Source organism: Amphiprion ocellaris, chromosome 6 (genome assembly GCF_022539595.1).
Source record: "Amphiprion ocellaris isolate individual 3 ecotype Okinawa chromosome 6, ASM2253959v1, whole genome shotgun sequence".
NCBI classification, from domain to species: Eukaryota; Metazoa; Chordata; class Actinopteri; family Pomacentridae; genus Amphiprion; species Amphiprion ocellaris.
The window spans coordinates 14,844,993-14,866,353 of NC_072771.1; the positions used below are offsets into that span (position 1 = coordinate 14,844,993).

Genomic DNA, 21,361 nt, shown 5'->3' on the forward strand with positions numbered 1-21,361 from the left:
AGGCGTATGAGAAGAGAGAGGAGCCTCTCTTCCACCATCCGATAGCCTGCCTCCCAGGCATTGCTCCTCTTAATGAGTCCAGACCGCAGGTCAATATGCCGCTGGGCTGCCAGTCAATACCGGTTACCTGCAACACAAACACTCAAAACCTGCTTTCATACAAAATCAATGTTCTATTAGTCCCTCCCTGTATTGCCTTGGCCCAATCTCATCGATCCCTTCTGAAGAGCTCTGCAGCCCATGTATGACAGATTATGGTCAAATGATCTGATGGCTTAGGCTACTCTGCCAGCCAAGTCAGTTGCCTTTATGATTTCAAAGTAATAGCTTGGTATCAGATGAGCAAATACTCTAAATGCTGAAAATGGAGGCACAAGCGTTATTGGAAAACCTATCAAGCTCACATAAACATACCACTCAGTAGCTTTGGCTCACAGACAAGTTCACTGCTTGCACTCAGCGCTGACAATGAATAACAGGATGAAAGATAAGCAGGAAATGTTTTACATTAGGTCCAAACTTTATTCCGTACATTTTAAACCATGAATGTTCATTTTCATTTTTTTGCACGCCTAAAACTCTACTTGTTTTGTATACAAGAGTCTAAGAAAAACAACTGCACAACACCACAAGGTTGACAGAGAATGTCCGTTTGCCGTCCACTAAATAGTGTCCTTATTTTCTGTCTGGGGCTGGTCCAGTTTGCGACTTGGAAGTCTTTTAATTCCATCATTATTTCATTGGTAAATATAAACACATGTTAATCCAAGTTTCTCTCAGTATCACCAGTATCGTCTGCTCCCTCCAGGTGATTTCTTCATTCGGGTGCTGTGTGCTGCTTTGCATAGATTGCAGATGATCCATCTAGGCCTCCTTACAACACCCTCCCTTCAAACTTCCCATCCGTTGGCCAGGCTTGTCTGTTAACACGATACTCAACAGGCAAACAATTCCCCATGTTTCATTTAATTTTGTTTTTCTAGAAATGGTTAAAAAGCCTAATAAATTTACATGGTAATCTTGCAGCGAAGGAATATCAACAAGTTATTTACATCAGTATTCTTTACAGAGACTGAACAAAGACCTCATAATATATATTTATCTGCATATCTCAAAGGCAAAACAAATGAACAAAACAAATCGGTAATGTAGCATTGTACATTGTCATCGTTGAGGATATCCTGGTACCATGAGGTTAAATTACTGAAGGTTGAAACCAAAATCCAGTCTATACAGTGGGTCATAAGGGATATGTCTCACAATCAACTGGGATAAATATTGTAAAAGGTGTGACTAATGCACAAAATACATAAAATTCATAGAAATGATATCTATACATGGAACAAGGATAGGAAATGTACAAACTCGTTTCAGGACCTCTCTTTTCGCACAAAGCTGAAAAAAGGTATTGGATTAATATATTAATAATTATCAAATATTTAAGTCGGAAATAAACATACACATATTTGTGTTCTCTTTACCGACATTATTCAACCTCCAGTCCACTAAAAATAAAGTCATGGCATGTGCTTAATCAGCCTTACACATCTTTACTTTGTACAATCATACCCTTTCCCTTAGGGAGTTTTGCTCCTCTCTGGTGAAGAGCAGTGCATTTTGTTCACAACATTTCAAATTAGGGGGTGGGGGGCCTGTGAGTGTGCCCAGTAAGACTTTGTGCACGTTTTCCAAGAAGCTACCGAGCCTCTACCTCTTTGGGGTTGCGAGATGGGGAGTAGTCCCGTGGGTCCTGGGTGGTGGTGAGGGGGGTAGTCCTCCGGGGCGAGGCTGGCCTGGCACTGCCGGCCGGCACAAGGGGTGGGGGCGCACTCAGTGCTGCAGTAGGGGGTGTTCTGTTCAGAGGGCCGTTATGGCCTGTGGAGGGGCTGAGTCTAGGGTAGGGCATGCCGCCAAGGTGGGGCATAAAGGGGGGCATGTGGGGTAGATGGCCCTCCATAGGGGACTGGTGAAGCTGGTGGAGGCGCGCTCTGTCCAACTCCTCCCTCAGGTGAAGGCGCTCTCGCTCCTCTGCCTGCTGTCGCATCCTCTCGTGCTCCCTGCGCACCTCCAACAGGTGCTCATGGTGGGAGTAGTCGTGAGCCTCCCTCTCGCGGTAGGCTCGCTCCTGGTCGTACACACTGGGGAAGCGATGTCCTTGCTCGGCCCTGAGCTGGAAGTCCATGCGCCTCTGCAGGTCCAGGCTGCGGTAGGCCTCTCTAAGAGGGTCCCAAGGGAAGGCTGTGTGGGGCAGGCGCTCTCTGCCCGCCAGTGGGCTCACTCCCATGAAGGGTGCCATACGAGCCCGGTCTAGCACATTGAGGCTGCCCATCTGGGGCATGGCACTCATTGAAAGTGGCAGGGAGTGTGCCATGGGGACCCCATGCAGGCCTGGTGCTGGGATGTCACTACCACGGGGCGAGGGAAGAGGGGGCTGCTGGGACAGTGGTGGATGGTGGTGGTGTGGGTTTCCTGGTTGGCTGATGGGGACAGGAAGCGCTTGGGCCTGTGGTTGAGGAGCTGGCTCCGAACTCACCACCATGACCTCCTGCTCCTCCTTCCTCTCCTCCTTTATCTTCATGTCGTTTTTCACCTTGTGGAGAAGATCTGCTGGTGGAGGCTCTTTCCTCTCACTGTCCTTCAGTGTACATGGAGGTCCACCTGCCATCTTCAGACCCTGCTCACTGATCACGGCCTTGGAGTACGGAGAAGGAGAACGCTGAGCTGGTTTGATGGAGTCTTCTGAGGGTCTCCTCTCTAGCATCTCTTTGCCTGGCGAGCGACTCTCCTTCACCTTCACATCAGCAAGTGTAGAAGACTCTCTGTGGCGCTCTAGCAGCTCCTTCTCTGCCTCACGGACCCGGTCCACGCTGCCGCTGTGATGTCGACCTGAATCACTAGAGTTCTGGCTGTTTGAGCGAATCAGGCTGCTGATCTGGTAGCTGACCGGTGCTGAGGCTGGAGATGAACGGTTGGAGTGACGGTTGCGATCCACAGAATCCCTGTAATGACACAATTTAACAGCTTTTTTAGTCCCTCAGTAGACTGTGTTTAGTTATGATTTACATTGATTAATTTTCCATTGTAAATCTCTTTAAAAATTACAAGTTACCAAGCTCTTGTCTTGCTCTGATGTTTACTGCTTTTAAATTTGAGAGTAACCCCTACGCTCTGCTAGAATTCCATCCACAGAGATTCATCCAATTAATTCTTGACAAATAGCTTCTCTCAAAGCTGCTTGTTGCCTGTTTGATTTGTGTCTGTTTCCTTGTTGGATACATGAATTAAATTTATTTCAGTTTCCATGGATACTACTAATGACTAACTGGAGAAATGTCACATTTTTTTTTTCTTTTCTGTGATTTGGGTGACTCAAGTGTTGTTGTTTTGCCCGAATGTAAGTAGATCATCTTGTATATATGCTAATGTAAGCTGAAAAAGGGATCATTATTTTGGACATATTTTTAGAGTTATCAAATATTTGAGCACTTATGTGGACAGTTTTTTTTTTAATTTGTATGCAAATATGCACAGTTTATATCCATCTGGGCGACATGGGATACACTGAAAGCTATTATTCTCTAAATATTACTCAAAAAGTAGATAAAACAAACATTGATTCTTTTGCCTGAACTCACCTGTCTTTATCCTTCTCTTCTTTGCCGATGGACGAGTCTCTTTTCTCTCTTTCCCTTTCCCGTTCCCTCTCTCTTTCCCGTTCTCTCTCCCGCTCTCTCTCGTGGCTGTTGGCTGAGCTGCTTCTCTCAGCGTCTGCGGTTTTGGGCCACTGCGGTGGGGTGGGGAAAGACGGCGGGGTGCGCCGAAGCCTGTTCCAGGTGTCGTGGTGGGGGCTGCCGAATGTGGGCAGTCCTCCTGGCCCCTCCTTGCTGCCAAACACACTGTTGGACCCTGAAGGAAAGAAGGAGACAGGCGTGGGACCCACTGTAAGTTAATTGGGCACAAAACCTTCTTGAGGACACATAAGATGAGAAAGACTCAACAACAAAAGCTGCTTTTGTCTTTGTCTCTGGAGGTTCTTTCACTGAAGCTGTTTGAAAGAGTTAGAGGTTAATGGCTCCCCCCACCAGAGAAAAAAAAAAAACTCTACTCATTTGCTTTTAGACTAAAGGGCTTCTCACCCTCCTTCTCCTTTTTTCTGCACCGGATGAACAGGGGAGACTCACTTGCCCTCTGGAGTTGAGGGCTGTGAAAAGCCAAGGTAGACCTTAGCATTCCACGGCATGTCTATTCCAATCACATCCATTTTCACAACAGGGTGACCGATTTGGCACACAAAAATAGGAGGGATGAAGAGAAAGAGAGAAAGGCATAAAGAGGAGGATGCAGAGGGAAAAGAGAAAGGCCTCCATGGTGGTGCAGAAGGGGCTTGTCAAATAATTAATAGATGAATTGCCACCAAACAGCAGACCTGAGAGTGCCTGTTGGCAGCGGCACAGCCAGATTAAAGCCAGGCTGCTGGGACATGGTTGGTAGATGAAGTGGAGGCAGGGAGGAGGTTTGCTGTGGTGTGTTGTACTGCCTTGTTGGGCCTCCCTGGGCTAAGGCTGTATTGACACAGAAACTAGAGCTAAGTGTCTTGATTTTTTTTTTCCTCCCCTCCTGGCTCTCCCTGTGGTCTAACGCTGTCCTGCTCTGTTCTGTTACTGGCCATAGGGGCCAGATTGAAGGGGGGAGCGGTGGAGGAGGAGAGGGGGCCAGCGCTTACCAAGCGAGGGGTTGCCTAATCCTCCGAAGGCACTGCTTGAAAGGTTGCCGAGGCCGCCAAAGGAACTGGAGCGACTGAAAGGATCTGCAAAATGCCAAACAGGGATTAGCAAAAGGGGGCGCTGGCTAGCGGTGCTCACCCCCAACACCAACCCGTTTCACTCGGCTTTTCTCTTACAAGCGAGCTGTGGTTTTTTTAGCGCTGCCACCCCAACTCTCTGCCTGGTAAGCCTGCAGTAGCCAGGTCACCTGGATGCTGGATTCACTGCCACTAACTGGAGTGGAGTGCCTCTGACCCTGCTGGGGCTAGCGGAACAACACTGTTTGATTGGGGGGAATTAGTTTTGAATTCTCGGAGCTGTCCTGAAAATGGACTGTGGAAGGACAGGGGAATTAGGAGCTGTAAAAATTAGCCAAGACAGAGTGCAGTGATTTAACTGGAGAATCTGTGCCTGATGGACTCCGCTGTCACAGCCTCCAAATTTACAGGAATAACAAAAAGTCAATCAACAACATTCGTCAAATGGTAATTTGCGGTCCCATTTTAAATCAGGGATAATTCATCGGGAAGTTAATAACAGATTAGGGTTCAAGGATTTGTAGTTGTGGGGCTTCTTAATATATCACAACAGACAACAATTGAGAAATTTCCTCTGCCTCACACATGAATTCACTTGATGGGAACATTTTGTTGACTAAATCTCCCTCCTACCATGTATTCATAAGCACTAAATGGATTGGTTCAAGGATTTATTCCATGAAATCAACTTGCCACTCAAAACAGTGTTTCTGAGAGAATAGTGGAAAATAAATGAAAAGTAAAAAGCAAACAATTAAATGCGCAAATCAGTCTAACACCATGAAGTACTCTCCATTATTCCCCTTTGCAAGCTGAGAGAAAACAGTGCCATATATGCTGCTGCAGTGCATTTAGTTTGCCCAAACAAATGAGGGTTGACAAATAGGTCTGGAGGTTGGAAGCTACGTCCTTTTTAATAATCCCAGACTGAGTTATTTAAAAACTGAGTTATGTATCACGCTGGCTGATTACAGGATGGCTACACAGTCTATTACCGTAAACTACAAATGCGCTCAAGAAAATGCTGCAGCAGGCTGTGGCAAACTGGATTCTACATTAACCTTGACGGGAACCTGAGATCAAAAACTAGAAATATCAGTGATTCAAATTACACCCTGGTGACTTGCAATGTGTTTGAAACATGAGTGCAAAAGAGAGAGAGAGTGATTAAGTGACAGATAAATGGGCAGAAAGAGGAGATAAATGTATAAAAAAATGGTAAACTTGGGGTTACTTACACTTACCTGCCAAATGGCTAGGAGGCAGGAAGCCGCTGGGGTGGGGGGCGGGGCCATACGGAGAGGGCGCTGGGTGTCCAGAGCCTATCAGAGCAGAGACGATAAAATGGTGTTATTATTATCCAATCAGACAGCAATAAGCTCTCTAAGAAGCCACGCAAAGACAAAACATTTCTCCATTAAAAACAACTTTAATTCCGATCCCTGTAATCAGTCAGAATTTAAAAAATGTAAATATTGACAAATATGTGTCTGGCAGAGCATCGAGAACTGGTTGAATACGCATGCTGGCTGGATAAGACAAAGGATGGCTGACTAATGCCATTGATATTTTGCTTTTATTCCAACTGTTTGTGCACGAAGCTACAGCAGTTTAGTGAGGTCAGCTCTCGAATGTGCAACAAGCTCGGCTCTTTCACAAAACACTGCAACCATCACCCATATTCCATGAATCGTTAATGAAAGAACCAATTACAGGAGTGCCTCCAACACACCACTGCATAATTACCAGTCAAAGGCCGTTCTCCTCTCTGTTGCCCTCCAACGCAGGGCAAATCAGTCAATTACCTAACTGAGAGTCATGCATATTCATAGACATATCTGACTCGCTTTACTGGCAAAACATTTGCTACGAAAGCACTATAATTAAGTGAACATTACATGAGAGGAAAAAAAAACTGTGCCATTTCATTACAGTGTTTTTTTGACATGCAGTTATACATGCTGATTTGCATAAAGTTAAAAACGCCGTTGAAAGGCTTTGAGAATGGGATAATTTGAGTGTTTTAAATGGCTTCGCTTTGCGTGGAAGCTGCATACATGTGCTGGATACTGGGAGACCTGACTGACCTGTGGAGGAGAAGAGGGGTCGTGCCAGATCATGAGGGTAAGGGAACCCTGGGAAGACTCCTGGAGCTGGGGGTCGACTGAACAAGTCCAGCTTCCCGTTCATGTCTAGTTTGTGAGGATCCACCTGCATTTGCTACAGTCGAGAAAGGCAGAGACAAAGAAAATTAGGTCAGTAGGCAACATTTCCAGCAGCAGAGTGAGGGGGATTTATCCTCAGCTACACTGGGTGAGAGATCAGAGAAGGACAGAGAATCAACAATGGCTCTGTGTCTCCAATTCCGCCCAGCTGTGTTATAACAAATATATGTAAGCTGATTAGGGATGCTAAATCCTTGGTAACGGGGGTTCAGGGCCCGAGAAGAACTGACAGCACAGGGCTAGTAGCATTAGCAGAGGATCTCCATGGCAAGGCCACGTCATCCTCTGTTAGTGAGAGGAGTATTTCCACACAAGTATTTTGAGTCTGTTTTCACATTTGGTACATGCTAGAAATGTGGTGTATGAACTGTCTCTTTTCTTATAGAGATGGAGACAGTCATGCATATCACCTTTATCTATGCTTACAAAGTACAACCTTCTTACTTTATGTTTGAGAGTATGTCACTTCAATAAATATTCTCTCAAAGATAGAATACTAAACAAAAGGAGGTAATGTTTTTGCTGGAGTTGGTTTCCTTAACGGCCCTCTGTTGTCGTTATCTGCTTTTTCCTACACACATGGTCCTACTGAATCTAGTAACGCAATTATTCTACAGGTAATGATCCAACTATGACATGATTGGCCTTACTGTGTATCCAGTAAGTAAGCTATTTGTGTCATTATTCCATAACCAACCATAATCTGATTTTACATGACAGCAAGATCCCTGCAAGACGTCATTATCCATCTCACGCACCTTCATTTTCTGCTGGTGGTGGTAGATCTGCCATGCGATCTGGACATGCACTGCGCACCACTTGCCAGGTTTCTAAAAATTTAGAGAGAAACTGAGGTTAGCCTGCTGGCTTTGATATGGGGAGCTAAAAATGGAATTTGGCATTGAGAGTTTTCTGGCCAAACTACAAAGTGGGAACTCGTCAGAATTTTCAACCAGGCAATGGATTAAGAAAATCTAACCCTGACTTTAACCCAATACAGACCTCAAAGCTAACTGTAAATGCAGCCAAAACCCTGCATTTGCTTGATGGTGAAGAATTTGCAGTTTTAGACTTTGTGGCCTGGCCAGAGAGATGAAGCATTTTATGACAAACGGATGAGGTGTGTACTTACCCTAACAGATGTCCTGAACGGATCTGTTATCTGTATGGACAAACAGATAATCATTATCACCAGAGACAGAGATAAACAGTCAGAATATAAAAATGCGTGTCCGTTTTTTTTCCAGGTGCTTTGGATACACGTGTCCATAGAGATTAATGAGCAGAAATTCCTTTTCTTGGAAACATATTAATGCGAAGACAAGCATTCGCTTCTATCTGATGCACATATGTACAGCATGTGTGCGGCTTTCACCTCAAAGTACAGAGCAGACAGGTGGCCTGATGCTTACCCGTGGATCCTTCTGTAGGAGTGTGTGAGGTACTGCTCCAGGACGTGCTGCTACGTCGATGGGATTAGATGCCTGATGGAGAGAGAGACAAAGAGAAAGAGAAACATGGTGAGCAGACAGATCTACATCAGTTCAAACATGGATATAACATTTATGTAGATAACATCTATGTAGACTAAGAAAGAAACTGACCCTGTTAGATTTTGTATGCAAAAAAAAAGCCCTCATATTAATTCTCAAATGGGGTCCTGAAGCATCCTCTAGAGCATCCGTTGCAGAGGCTTTTTAATTGCATTTTTCTTTTTAATTTGTTTTTAAATACTGCCCTAGAATGAATAGGAATGAGTTTTCACTTCTGTCCTCACATACAAACTACTGCTACAGGACTGAATCTTTTGCCTTGTGTCACTGTTCTAGATGTATGTTTGTAGCAAAAAAGCATGAAAAAAAGCGGTTTTAAGACCACTAGAAGATCCTCCAGCTAGTGATGCCTGCATCAATCACTCTATATCTAACTAATCCTCAGCTGACACTATATAACTGATGCAGATAAGACTGCAGTGATGCTGCAGGCACACAGCCATGCCAGAGTCACACATCTCTGATCTTCTCATCTCTCTTTAAGTCTTTGGAGCACAAGCGTCTAGATCAGCCTTATTACTCAATCCCACATCAGGGATTGGAAGATTCTGTAGGGTGACCTGGGTTGCCAGCCCCCACAAACAAACCCTCCACCCCAATCCCCAAGCTTATTTCCAAGAATACTTAGCAGAGGCTTTGGATGCATAAGAGTGTTCCTTGAACCATCTGGAGGGGCCTTCGACAAAAGAGCCCCTCCACAACGGAGCCCATTGGGAATAGGGCCAGCGGATTTAGGCCAGCTTTGATTGGTGGCTTACTCCAGGTCACAGCCCCTGAGCATCTGCCAGACAGACTCACACCCTTCCACCCCATCACATCCCTGCATTTTCTCTCCTCCGCTCTCCTGAACGGACACACATCGCGCTATTATCTTTGGCATGGCCTGTCATGACTTGGTTCAGCATGCAGCTCCGATTCTGGTTCAGGCCCAGTCCAGTCTGATAGGGTACTATCATGGCTTTAATGAAATGTGCTGCTTTTCTCACCCAAGACAGACAGCACAAGGAGTTTTCTGTGGTAAATATCTAATGCACTGCAGTGGGCAACTGCAGTAAGTGACCATCTTTTCACTTGTCATTTCTTCTACAGATATACCCTTTGAGGATATTTCTTTCCTCAATTTTGATCCTGAATGTTTGCTTAAAAAAAAAACCAAAAAAACAAACAACCAAAACTGCAGCATTGTGCTTCTCATCTAAGTTATTAGGTTTTTGTATTTTGTGTAGTTTGTTCAATATCCCCTTAACTGTTTTCTGCAGTCAGTCTCTTGGTTCTCTTTATGTATCCTATACCATTAAGAATTTAGATTGTTTTTACTCTGGCAAATGGTGACCCTTCCACTTTCTGAAGAAAATAGCAAACTTGCATCTCAAACTTTTGATTTGGTTTTTGCTTTTTACTTTCAACTTTTTGTTTCAGTTGTGTACATGCTTGTGTGCTTTCTTTTATCCCTTGCTTCCCTAAACGCTCTGCTTCTTTGTTTGCTGGTAGAGGATAGGGATGTGGGTCTGACCTTGGGCTGGAAAGCTCCTTGCAGCGAGCTGAAGGGTCCTGAGTGTGGGAGCAGCGGGGGCATGCCTGGCATGGTTGGGGGATAGGAGGGGAAGAACTGGGAAGAGAAGAGGAGGATGGGAGACACAAAAAGACACAGAACAAGATCATACAGAGATACGTACAGGACTCAAGCATATGCACACACAAAGCCACGGCCACAGTAAATGCTCTCACGGCAACATTCAAATATGTCAAATATTTGATTTGCCAAATGCAAATAACACATTTAAATTAGAATGACAAAGGAAACTCACGTTTGAATGTCTGATGAATGGATTGTCCAGTTTGGGGGTGTATTTGTCGAACTGGAAAAGACAAGAAAGCAAAAAATTAGGAAACAAAAGCCCACAAAATGATCTCCTTAAACAAAATCCTCCATGTAAAAGCTTTCTTTAATAATAACGTCTCATTATTTCTACATCACAAAAACAAAACACATGATGAACATCTGTAGCTGGTAATAAGCAGGGTTTGATCCAGAATAATAAGCCCCAGGGTAAAGCAGCTGGCTCGCACTGGTCATGGGTTTACTTAAACAGCATGGTCAGATAGGCAGTTAAATCGCTAACAATACGACCGCTTTTGCAGACTGCCAAGACGAAGACAGCCTGCATGATTTTCCAATTGAGCATACAGACATTGGGCGTGGAGGCCCGGCTTAGGAATCAGACCATTTTAAAACCAGACCAGTTGTTTCTATTCACTGGAAAATTTGCAGAAATGTGAATCTAATTGCTTTTGACTGCTAAGACATTTTTTTTCTTCTTAAAACAAGCCCCGATAGTATAGACGGGAAGGGAGACATATAGCTTGTTTTCAGTGTTAGAAAACCAGACATTATAAGAGATTTAGTCAAAAAAGCAGGTCTGTGTGTTAAATCATGAAGAGAATTTATAAAGCCTGCTGAAACTGAATTGAGTAGAAGGCATCTGCAATGGTTAGGACCTAATTTAGGGCTGATCTTAATGAAACTGACACCATCTTAACATGGTGAACAGACGAGAGGAAACCTTTTCCGTGGCAGAACGTATGCGTATCAGAATAATTTCAGCTGGAATTTGCCATATAAAAACTGTGCGGTTTTGCTGAAAAATGTTTCCGATCATGCCCTGAACACGTGAATCCAGTCAGTAAGCTGAGAAGGAGAGGAGGGAGAGAGAACAGAGAATGTTGCTCTGCGTATGAATGGGGACTTTGTGTGTCTGTTCACGAGCCAAAACTGCTTCTCTATTTTGAAAACGGCTAATTACAAGTGACAGTAACTTATTCCTGTTCCACAAATACACAAACCATTCCCAGGTACTTTTTGCGAGTGTTTTCACAAAGGCCTCTTGGCAGGCACAGATGTTTTGGGTTTACATAAAAACGGGAAAATGAATGGGTACGAATCAGATTTTCTGTGTGCGCGCGTGCTGCGACACGGGTGGTGATTGAGGACGGGTGGGGGCTGGCTTAGCTGCCGGTGGAGGTGCAGGGGGTTAGGGTCAGGGGGCCCTCTGGTGAAGCAGGGACGCTCACATCTGCACACAAAATGGCAGGAGCGGCAGCGATGGTGTCGGCGGCCCTGTTTGTAGGCGATAATGGGCCCAAATCAAAGACAGACAGCCTATTGAGAGGAAACGCCGAGCCAGCTTCCGAGCTCATTAAACAGCTCCTCTGCATTTCTGAAGGCGCGGCCTGTTTAATGTCTGACACTGGGAAAGGGATTTTGGCCGCTTTATGGCCTTGTAAAAAAAAGAAAAAAAAAAAAGACAAACTCTTGCCTTTATAATTTATGGTGGCTGTCACTGTTTTATAGTAAACAGCTTTGGTTAATTAAAGCTTAATATTTCATCTTATAACAATTAAGGATGTTCCTTGTATAAAGACACGGCTGGGGCAAGGGGGCGGGCATTCAGTGCTGCCATTTGGCAAGCCAGCTGCTTGAGGGCGTAAAACAATAAACAAATATAGAGGCTTCATAATTTCATTAATTACAGCCATTAGCCAAGGGCTGTTACATAGTTGAAATGACATAGGGCGTCCAGAGAGCAGGAGAAAATAAAAGTAAGAGAGAGTGAGAGGGGGGGTAGGGGGTAGGGGGTGGGGGGCAGAGACAGAGGGACACGATGCACAACTGGGAAATACTTGGTCTGCCTTTTCACGACAGAACAGTAAAAACAACCACAACATCATCATTACTCTTGCTTCTCTAAGCACGCACCAAAGAGAAGAAAAACAGCATTGTTACTGAGGGGAAGGAGGGAGGGGAAAAGGCATAAGATAAGTAACAAAGAAGAACAAAAAAACAACGGCAGAGGACATTAATGTCAGTCTGAAATCCCACTGAAACAACACAACAAGAGACGTGTGTGTGTATATGTGTGTGTGTGTGTGTGTGTGTGTGCATCATGGGCTACAATAATGCCAGAATTAGTGAAATGGGGAAAATCGCCTCTTTCATCTTCAAAGAGAGGCCTGTGTTCTGTATATAATTCCTACCATGTCAGGAATGAACAGCCGACCAGATAAACCATCTAAACGCTCTCTATACTTATCTGAGACTATGCCATAAATACCAGAGCTTTGATTTCTACTGTACAGGATGGGGATAATCTTGGAGCGGGGCTTTAATGGGACCACAGGCTCTTAATCAGAGGTCATGACATGATGGATTAGATCTATTAGTCTAATGCCAAAAAGCTACAAATGGGGACCCGTCTGAATGGACTGTCAGAGATTGCTGTGCATTTGAAATGATGGATGAATAGTCATAACCTTTTTTTTCCCTCTGTACTAATCTGAGAGCTGTTGAACCCCCCAACCAGCCCTTCCCTCCAGACTTGATGGCAGTCAGAGCACGGAAGCAATTACAAACATTATCAAAACAGTTTTACAGTGATGTCATCCACCCCCTTTATCCGCAATGAAGTCACTGATCGACTGCAAAGCTTTGAATTTGTCATTGGAAAGTATGGTTGCTGCTGGGCTGTGCACTCACACACAATCACACATATGTGGCAAAGAACTAGCACACAATGCACACAAATATATATGAGTCTGGAAGAATAAACACACACACACACACACACACACACACACACACACATCTATTTGACGGTGCCTTTGTAGCTCTTTGTGAACAGGCGAATGAAAACATTTAAAACCATTTGAAACACATCCATATGCAAACAATTGAAAAGCCTGCCTTCAGGCAATTCCCCTTTTTGATCATCAGCAAACACTGAGCAGCAAAATCCATGTGAAAGTTAAGACGTTTGTGAATAATTTACATGAAATTTGGTAATCGGCCTGTTGGCACACGTGTCATGACTCAGAAAATGGCCTTGATGACAAAAGATCTCATACTGTGGATGTATGGTTCTATACAATTCCACTATGGATGCTGCAGAGCATGAAAGTATATATGTGTTTGATCAGGTCTGACCAATCTGAGAAAAACTAGCATGTATCTGGTCAAAGTAGTAGACATACTAGTATGTGGGTCTGTGCAGCAGTAGCTGGCAGTCGGTGAGCCGAATAAGCCCAGCATTTGGCCTAATTAAAGTGAGCAGATGTGATGCTCCCAGCTTGTTGTCAGCAGGACAGTATGCAGAAATCAAAGAGCAAAAGTCAAACTGAATGTGTCATATTTTCTGAAGGTAGGGGTTCCTACAGCTACGGGACATGTTTGGTAAATTTGGGGGTAAAGAAAAAAAAAAGGAGGAGCTGACTGAAGAGGAGATCGGGAGGGGTGACAGGTGAGTTGGTGGGAAGTTACGGGAGCTTGTATTTTTTTTTACTTATCCTCACATTTCTGGCTTGGGTACGCACCATGGGGGGTGCGGTGGGCGGGGTGAGGATGGCGGCCGGGGGCAGACTGGCGGGGAAGGGCGTGAAGGTGTGCTGGTGGGTGTGTTGGTGCTGGTGCATGTGCTGGTGTTGGTGAAACTCGGCCCTCAGGAGTGACACAGGGGCCAGCGGCGAAGCAGACGGCCCCCGGCCCCGCTCTGAACTCTGAACCAGGAAGCGGTTGTTCAGCTCCTGCCTCAGGAGGTCATGCTCTGCAAGAAAGGAGAGCGAGGAAAACCAAAAAAAACAAAAAAAAAAACAAAAACAAAAAGGAAAGAAAGAAAAAAGGGGATGGGGGAGGGAAGGGGGGGACACAAGAAAAAAAAAGGCACGGGCGCCCAGTCAGTTTTCACGACAAGGGTAAAGAGAAGAAAGAAAATAGTCACCTGGCATTCTCTGTTTCTCCAGCTCATGCTGTGAGGGTTTTCTACGTGGGGACTCATTGGTGGTGGTAAGAGAGTTGCCTGTGACAATGTGCCAATCAGAATCCCCGAATGAGGCTGGCAATACATGATTGGTTGGTTGAATGATATCAACAGGCTGGTATCTAAAGACAAGAGAGAACCAAGAGTCATCCCAGCAGAAAACACACACACTCGTGCCCTCTATTAGAAAGTCAATGCACACTTGGCATATCTGTTACATATTTTGGAGACACCCATCATCACTGGAGACATTTTTAATCTTATATTGCAGCACGAAATTGCCTGCTTTGATAAAATTGTTGAACGGAACATAAATTGTTGCAAATCACATGTTGTTGGCAAGAGAATACATAACTCCGTTGAGGGTGCAGCAGACTTGGGACTGAGTGCACCATTTTTGAAAGTGCTGCTTTCAGCGTGCTGAAGATGTCTCCAGCTGTGATGGCTGTCCAGTTATTGGCTGACATTTTCCAGTGATGCATCAAAGCCCTCTTACAGTGACCTTGTGACCTTTGAAACATTTCTACACTACCTTAAATACAGACTGTCTTAGAAAGTGACTTACGGTGCTCTCTACCAGTCACCACCAAGACCATTTATTTTCATTTAAGATTCCTTTCCATTGTGTAATGCCCAAGTGAGATTTTCTTTGCTATTTGAGCTATCTGTAGCTGCTGGACTAACTGGACTGCATTCCTTGTATTTACAGCCTTAACATTCACCAATATGCTCACTTCCAGGAAACAGCTGGACATGTCCTACTATCTACGACTGTCCACTGTGTTATCAGCATTAATATCTTGTGTGCTACATACGGTGCTTTAGAGATCACTATACAATTGGCAGAGGCACAGTTAAAAACTGATTTGAAATAATGGGGTGTGCAAAGAATACTAGAAGAAATCTTTTCATCACCAGGCAAAGCCCTTATTAACCCAAATGTGCTTTCCTTTCACAATAAAGGACGTCAGTGTGACCTTCTCAACTAATGCAATAGCCCTTTAGAATAAAATTAGTAAAGGAGAGACATACATGAGTAGATTTAGCACTTTAAAAATGATCACATGCATCATTAGTGATATAAAAATATAAGCTTGGATTTAATGTATTATGCAGTATCAAAGGATTAAATAAGTAAAAATGTAAATGAGCACTTACCAGATCAGCAAATCATAAATGAACACTAATTTCAGCATCATATAACATATTACATGACATCAACACTAGAAAAATCATCAACTAATCAGTCTAGGTTGAAGACTAGTCGTGCAAAGTGCAGCATTTCATGCATATATAATGCTTTTTATAGAACGGCAATTAGAACATGACAACGGACGAGCTGTGCAGCCAAGTCCTGTAAAATAGAGCATAAAATATACTCTGGAATATAAAGTGTCCATTACAGTATGCAAACCTTTGCATAGCCTGTGTTCAGAGTGTATATAGTATACTTTGAATATGCCGTTAAATGTGTAAATGCAAATCTTCAATGATGATAAGGAAATATATAAAATGATTACTATTAAATACCACTACTGTTTGTGGTATTTTGGTTTTTGCCAAGATATTTTTATAAAAGATAACTAATCAAATCAAAAAGGAGCAGCACTGAAAGCCAGTGTCGTTCCTTCCACAGCTTCCATGTATCTTTGTGTCTGCACTGAAGCTGCCATCTAGCATTTGAGGTGTGCGGCTTTACCTGGATAAGGGGTGCCGGCGGGGTGCCCAGGCACCACTAAACTGTTGGTCGGTAAGGTCGGTGGTGGCGGCAGTGTGGCTGGGGTTGCAAACATGGCCGAATGGCGATGGGCCGGGCTCCGTAGGGAGGAATAGTGCGAGGTAGAGAGATTGGCTATGGACAGAGGCAAAGCAGGGGCTGAAGAGGGGAGCCCACTGATGTGGTGGTGGGGGGACGGGGGTAGGTGTTGCTTGGGAAGACCCACTGGACTGCTGCTGTGGCTGAAGATGCAATGAAATACAAAGAAAAACATTTTCCATGAAAACAATGATTATTTACATGATTATTTACATCTATCAATGCATTCTGCAAAAACATGCATATACTGTTTTTGAAATCATTCCCTCAGAATGTATGTTTCTTTGTGGGTAGCTGAGTGTTACTTCAGCTGTACTGATGAAGTTTGACACTTTGCTTTGACAACATAAGAATGATTTTCTAATAACGCCTCTTATATTGAACTAAAAAAAAAAACAGGTGAGGGTATAATCTGAGAAGATGAGGTGAAATGGGAAATAGTCGCCTGTGTTGTTTGTGCTGCAGAGCTGCTCGATGAAAAACAGTAAATCTGACAGCTGGTTATTGCAAGTTTGTGAGGTGGAAAATCAATATCCACATGAAAACAGTCAATATTGTGTAGAATATAGAATTGTACATTGAACTACATTATATTAATTTGGAAAACTCTTGCAGGTTACTCTCACTAGACTGGCAGGAGCACATTAAATGAAAAGGGTGATTTCTGCAACACAACGCCCTGAACAGGTACAAAAGGTGAAACAGTGGAAGTGAAGACAGCTCTCTGGATACTGAATTTCTGCACCCTTTTTGTTACGTCAGCGGCACAGAGATCTCTAGCGGTCCTACACACGTATCTCAGCTGCTCAGCTGAGGATAAAATGTTGCTGAATATGCTACTAATACAGCTCCAGTGTGTGTTATTGTTGGCAGGTTTTCACTCCAAATGCTCATTGGCTGGCCTGTTTCATACGTAGCTGCCCAGTAACCAAATATGCTGGTGTCACAAATTACCTGATGTCGTGGAGGCTGTTGTACTGCAGCGGGTGATGCACCTGGTGGGAGATTACTGGCCGCGCATGGTGCTGCGGAGGCGGAAGAATGCGGGGCTCCTGGTGCACGTGTGGGTGAGGAGGGTGGGGCTGGGGGTGGGGTGGCAGCCTCAGCAGGGGAGGGGTAGGGGCAGGGGGTGGAGGCTGCTGCTCCTTCTTGACACTGAGGGGAGTCGGGGTGGGAAGGCGTGACCTAGGAGGCTCTGGGGGTGCCGCCGCCGCTGCGGGGGCAGGGGAGCCCGTGGGTGCCGAAGCCGGGGTGGGGCTGGGCACGGGAGGCGCGAAGGGCACCTCACTGTTGCTCTGCTCCTGGCTGCGCTGGAGCCCTGAGACTTTGGCGGAACTACAAGTCTTGGACTCGGGACTCTCATTCGTTGGCACACCTGAGTAAGAAAAAAAAACAGCAAAATGTAAGAATAAATGTCCAACCTGAAATCCATCTGTGTAAATGAACCTTCCTAAGTGTTAACGCGACTTCCTGGTTTGACTCAAAAGCACCAGAAGGATAGCTGTTAGCTACTGAGTGTATTCAGTGTGCAGGTTCAATGATTTTCAATGATAAAGTAAAAAAATAGCTCCCTTTCCTCCTTTATAATGTTGTCCCAGTGTCTTCTACACAAGGTTCCTCTTGTTTCCCTCTCCCTAGGTTCCATTAAGTGTTTAATCAGGTCATTTTCATGCTTGACTATAATCAGATGATCCAATTTCTTCCCGCGATCCAGTCAGTATGAATAAATCACAGCTAATTAAAGTTAAATGTCGGCCCCCATTCAGGGCTTTGCTGAGCACACAATCTGGCATGAAATAATTATGTTTCAATTGTGCTGTGAAGAGAGATCGTGGCCCCTTATCTTGGCCTCTCTGCCACTGCGTCTCTCCATCCTCCCTTCCTGGTCTTTCAGGGGATATGGGAAACCACAGCAAAGCACTCTGAACTCGGCCACTTTGTCTTTACCATTCATCAAGGGTCCTTTCAACACACAAGGCGCTTTTATAATCAGCATTCCACTGAACAACGACTTTTCATACTTAGGCTGTTGCAGTTTAATGACTGTAATTACATGCTGTTGTAGCAGGGAAATAAAAGTGGCAGAAAACGCAGCATCTCGACACCTTTTCACGTACAAAGAATCTCAAAGCACTTATGCATCTTAATGAAAAAGACAAGACGCTTGGCAATCTTCTACTTCGCTCAGAGTAAAATCAAAAGCACAACAGACCGAGAAGAAATTGAGTTTGAGGAGATGGTGGTGCTGCAACTGCAATAGTCAAATCACTATTATAGCTTCTGTGCTAATCAAACGGCTACTGGTGGAATTCATTTTTAAGCGCATGCACTGAAAAATTAGAGATAGAAGGTATTCACACATGCATAGAGGCAGAAGAAGAGAGCCCGGTGGTGATGACGCTCTCTTAGCGGCTCTAATCTACAGCTGAGATGCAGCAGTACATCAGTCAAAAGGCTTACGAGCGGCTCAATTAAAAAAGCTCCACGGGCACTCTCGACGGTAACAAAAAAATGAGAAGAGCTGGGAGCTGCTGTCAAGCCAGTGAGAACTCAACATGCAGCCCACTAATGGAATATCCAGTCCCTATTAACAGCCTGCTTAATCTTTCAAGGATCCTAACACCCATAAAAAAGGCCAATAAAAAGGCAGGGCAGAGCTTTTATTTTTTTATTTGCTCAGCTCCCCCTCCCTCGCTCCTTGCATTTATGAGAGAACTGGGGCTGGCTAAGGTGTCACGATTTTCAAATGAATTTCAGGGTCCAGGCATATATAGACCTCCAGATTTATAGGGGTCTGCGACTTGGATTAAACTGTCAGGCTCTCGTCCCTGCAAGCGAAAGAGAAAGAGAAAGACTGAAGGCAGAGATAGAGAGACAGGCACCGACAGACAAACAGAGGCGAAGAAGCAAATATCCACAGTCGAAATGTCGCCGTTGGGTGATGTTGCCATGGTAACCGGTTCTCCCAGACACAATGCGAGGCGAGCGATACTGAAGGAAGTCTCACTACGACCACTAGGAAATAGAGGGGGGCTTTTCATACTAATGCTGGTAAGCCAGGGCCACAGCGAGCGCCGGGTTATCTTAATGATGATTCTAATGGGCTCTAATGGAGGCAGGGAGGTATCAGCTCAGACCAACCTATCCCTCATTAAAATCACTGTGGATGCTACACACACACATACACACGAGTGAACACAACAGAAGATGGACACGCACACAAAAAGTTTTCACACACAGCAGAAGCCCCAGCATCTTCATTTTAGTGAAGGGCAGCACAAAGTGAGAAAAGTCAGGCCACATTTGTGAGAGAATGCAAAAGGATGCATCATTTCAATAGCTCCTTTGCGTCAAATCAGATGGCAACATTTGTGGTACATGTGGTACTAAGAATAAATACAGAGTTACTGTGTGACAGCTCTTTAAACTGCAGGTGTTCCAGCATCTATAGCTCTCCAGAGGAGTGAACAATTTATGTTAAAGCTCTCATTCTGAACACCTTCATCTTACAGATGCTGTTCCAACAGCAGCCATTTTGAGTGTAAAGTAGCATGCAGTGACAACACAACAGGAATGCCTCTCTGACACATGTCACCTAAGGGCTATATGTATCAAAATCATTGTGGTTTTTCAACAAATACTGTCTCCTCACTGCAAAGCAACAGAACTGTCAACGGGAGTTTCAAACATTTCAGCAAACTGCCAAATTCTGCGTTGTTTAGTTCTTCTTTTCCTCAGGACATAGAATACACTTTCCCTGCAGTCCCATGCTGAGGAAAATAGTAGGCAAGCCACAGGCAGTCATGTGAAACAAATGCCATACGAGTGTCTGTACAAAAAAAAGGAAAAAAAAGTGCTGTCCTGAAGCCCTGCCCTGCAAACCTGAGCAGATGGTGTGACTGAGTCAGGGAGGTTGGAGGGCAGCCCAGTGGTGGGGGGTGGTACCCCTCTCCTGTTAGCTGGGTTAGTGCACTGGGGGGACAGGGACATTCCCTAGGGGGGTGTTGGCAGGTCTGCTCACCAGATGACATCTCATCCCAGTATTGATCTTTTTATAGTTGTTCCTGTGGCCGTGCTTACTCAGGGGAACTGGGCCTCGCCTTGTGTGCACGTGCCTCACTTTGCTATGATACAGGTTCAGGAGTTGGAGAGGTGGAGAGACAGACAGAGAGAGAGAGAGAGAGACACAGGGACTAAGCTAGCAGACGGACAACAAGCCGCTTGGATTTGCTGGTGATGACTGATGTGTCCAGCGGGGAATCCAGGGTGAACACAGTGTCGCTACACAGCTGTTCCTGCCGTCGATATCCTTCACATGTGACCCTGTTTGTCTCTGTGGAACATCTGGAGAGCTGGCACTGCTCAGGTCCTATATGGCCTTTACACAGCCAGATGGCCCAGCTTGGAATGGCTTGGACCAGTCTGGAATTGCTTAGCCCTGTGCTGGACTGGGATGAGGTTGGTTGTCACCATCCATGGAAAGCAAGGCTCCTCCGTGTGACGAGGACATCCCTCTAAAGCAGGGTGTGTTGACACACGCCGTGCAGAAAACACAATGAGGAAACCCTGAAGAAAAACAATGCACACATTTGCTCTCTAATGCTTTGAGTTGCAAAACAAGCCTTTCAAAATCATTGACTTTGAAGCTTTTTTTTAAACCATTTTAAACACACACCTGGCTACCTGCAAATGGACCCCACGACCGTGTGAATGAGACGAGGGCTCTAGAGAATAGTCTCATTGGGCCTCCAACTAAAACCCTCAACAAACTAATGCTGTGCATACAAATAGGTGTGTTACATAAATTATCTGCTCACTGCTGACACCGAATGCCACTGTACACAACAGCCAGAGAAACAGAACCTGCATGCAAAAAGCCTTTTCAGATTAGATAGAGAATATGCAAATTCTCCCTCTGACAAGGAGATGTCTGGGGCTACGAGAAGCTTAAGGCCACTGGGTGTTCTCATTTACTAGGCAAACACTGCGGTTCACTCCCTTCACGGCTTTGCCAAAGCATAAACAGTCAGGGCACTGATAAAATAAGGACATGAACAGACAGATATTTAAATAAAGCAGCATATCTGCTGAAAGACGTTGGAGGATGCAGAAGGTATGTGAGGATGCATGCTGCCTTGATTCGTCTCCTGCTGGCT

At 44.8% G+C, this 21,361-nt stretch overlaps 1 protein-coding gene across 10 annotated transcripts in view; it reads right to left on the minus strand.

Annotated features, from left to right (window-relative positions):
* Positions 1–499: 499 nt before the first annotated feature.
* The window catches only part of fbrsl1 (fibrosin-like 1), a 329,368-nt gene continuing 308,506 nt past the window's right edge, over positions 500–21,361 (minus strand). For 4 of the 10 annotated variants that reach the window (XM_023271544.3, XM_023271543.3, XM_023271542.3 and 1 more), the window contains 13 exons: positions 17,160–17,580; positions 16,089–16,348; positions 13,926–14,176; positions 10,388–10,438; positions 10,093–10,188; positions 8,439–8,510; positions 8,159–8,188; positions 7,785–7,856; positions 6,889–7,021; positions 6,040–6,123; positions 4,724–4,807; positions 3,636–3,906; positions 500–2,999 (listed from right to left, as the gene is read on the minus strand). In XM_023271544.3, the coding sequence (XP_023127312.1) occupies positions 1,697–2,999; positions 3,636–3,906; positions 4,724–4,807; positions 6,040–6,123; positions 6,889–7,021; positions 7,785–7,856; positions 8,159–8,188; positions 8,439–8,510; positions 10,093–10,188; positions 10,388–10,438; positions 13,926–14,176; positions 16,089–16,348; positions 17,160–17,580 (3,128 nt within the window). In that variant the 3' untranslated portion in view covers positions 500–1,696. Of the gene's footprint in view, positions 3,000–3,635; positions 3,907–4,723; positions 4,808–6,039; positions 6,124–6,888; positions 7,022–7,784; positions 7,857–8,158; positions 8,189–8,438; positions 8,511–10,092; positions 10,189–10,387; positions 10,439–13,925; positions 14,177–14,350; positions 14,512–16,088; positions 16,349–17,159; positions 17,581–21,361 lie in introns of all 10 variants that reach the window. The other 6 variants (XM_023271541.3, XM_023271547.3, XM_023271539.3 and 3 more) reach the window with 6 other exon arrangements.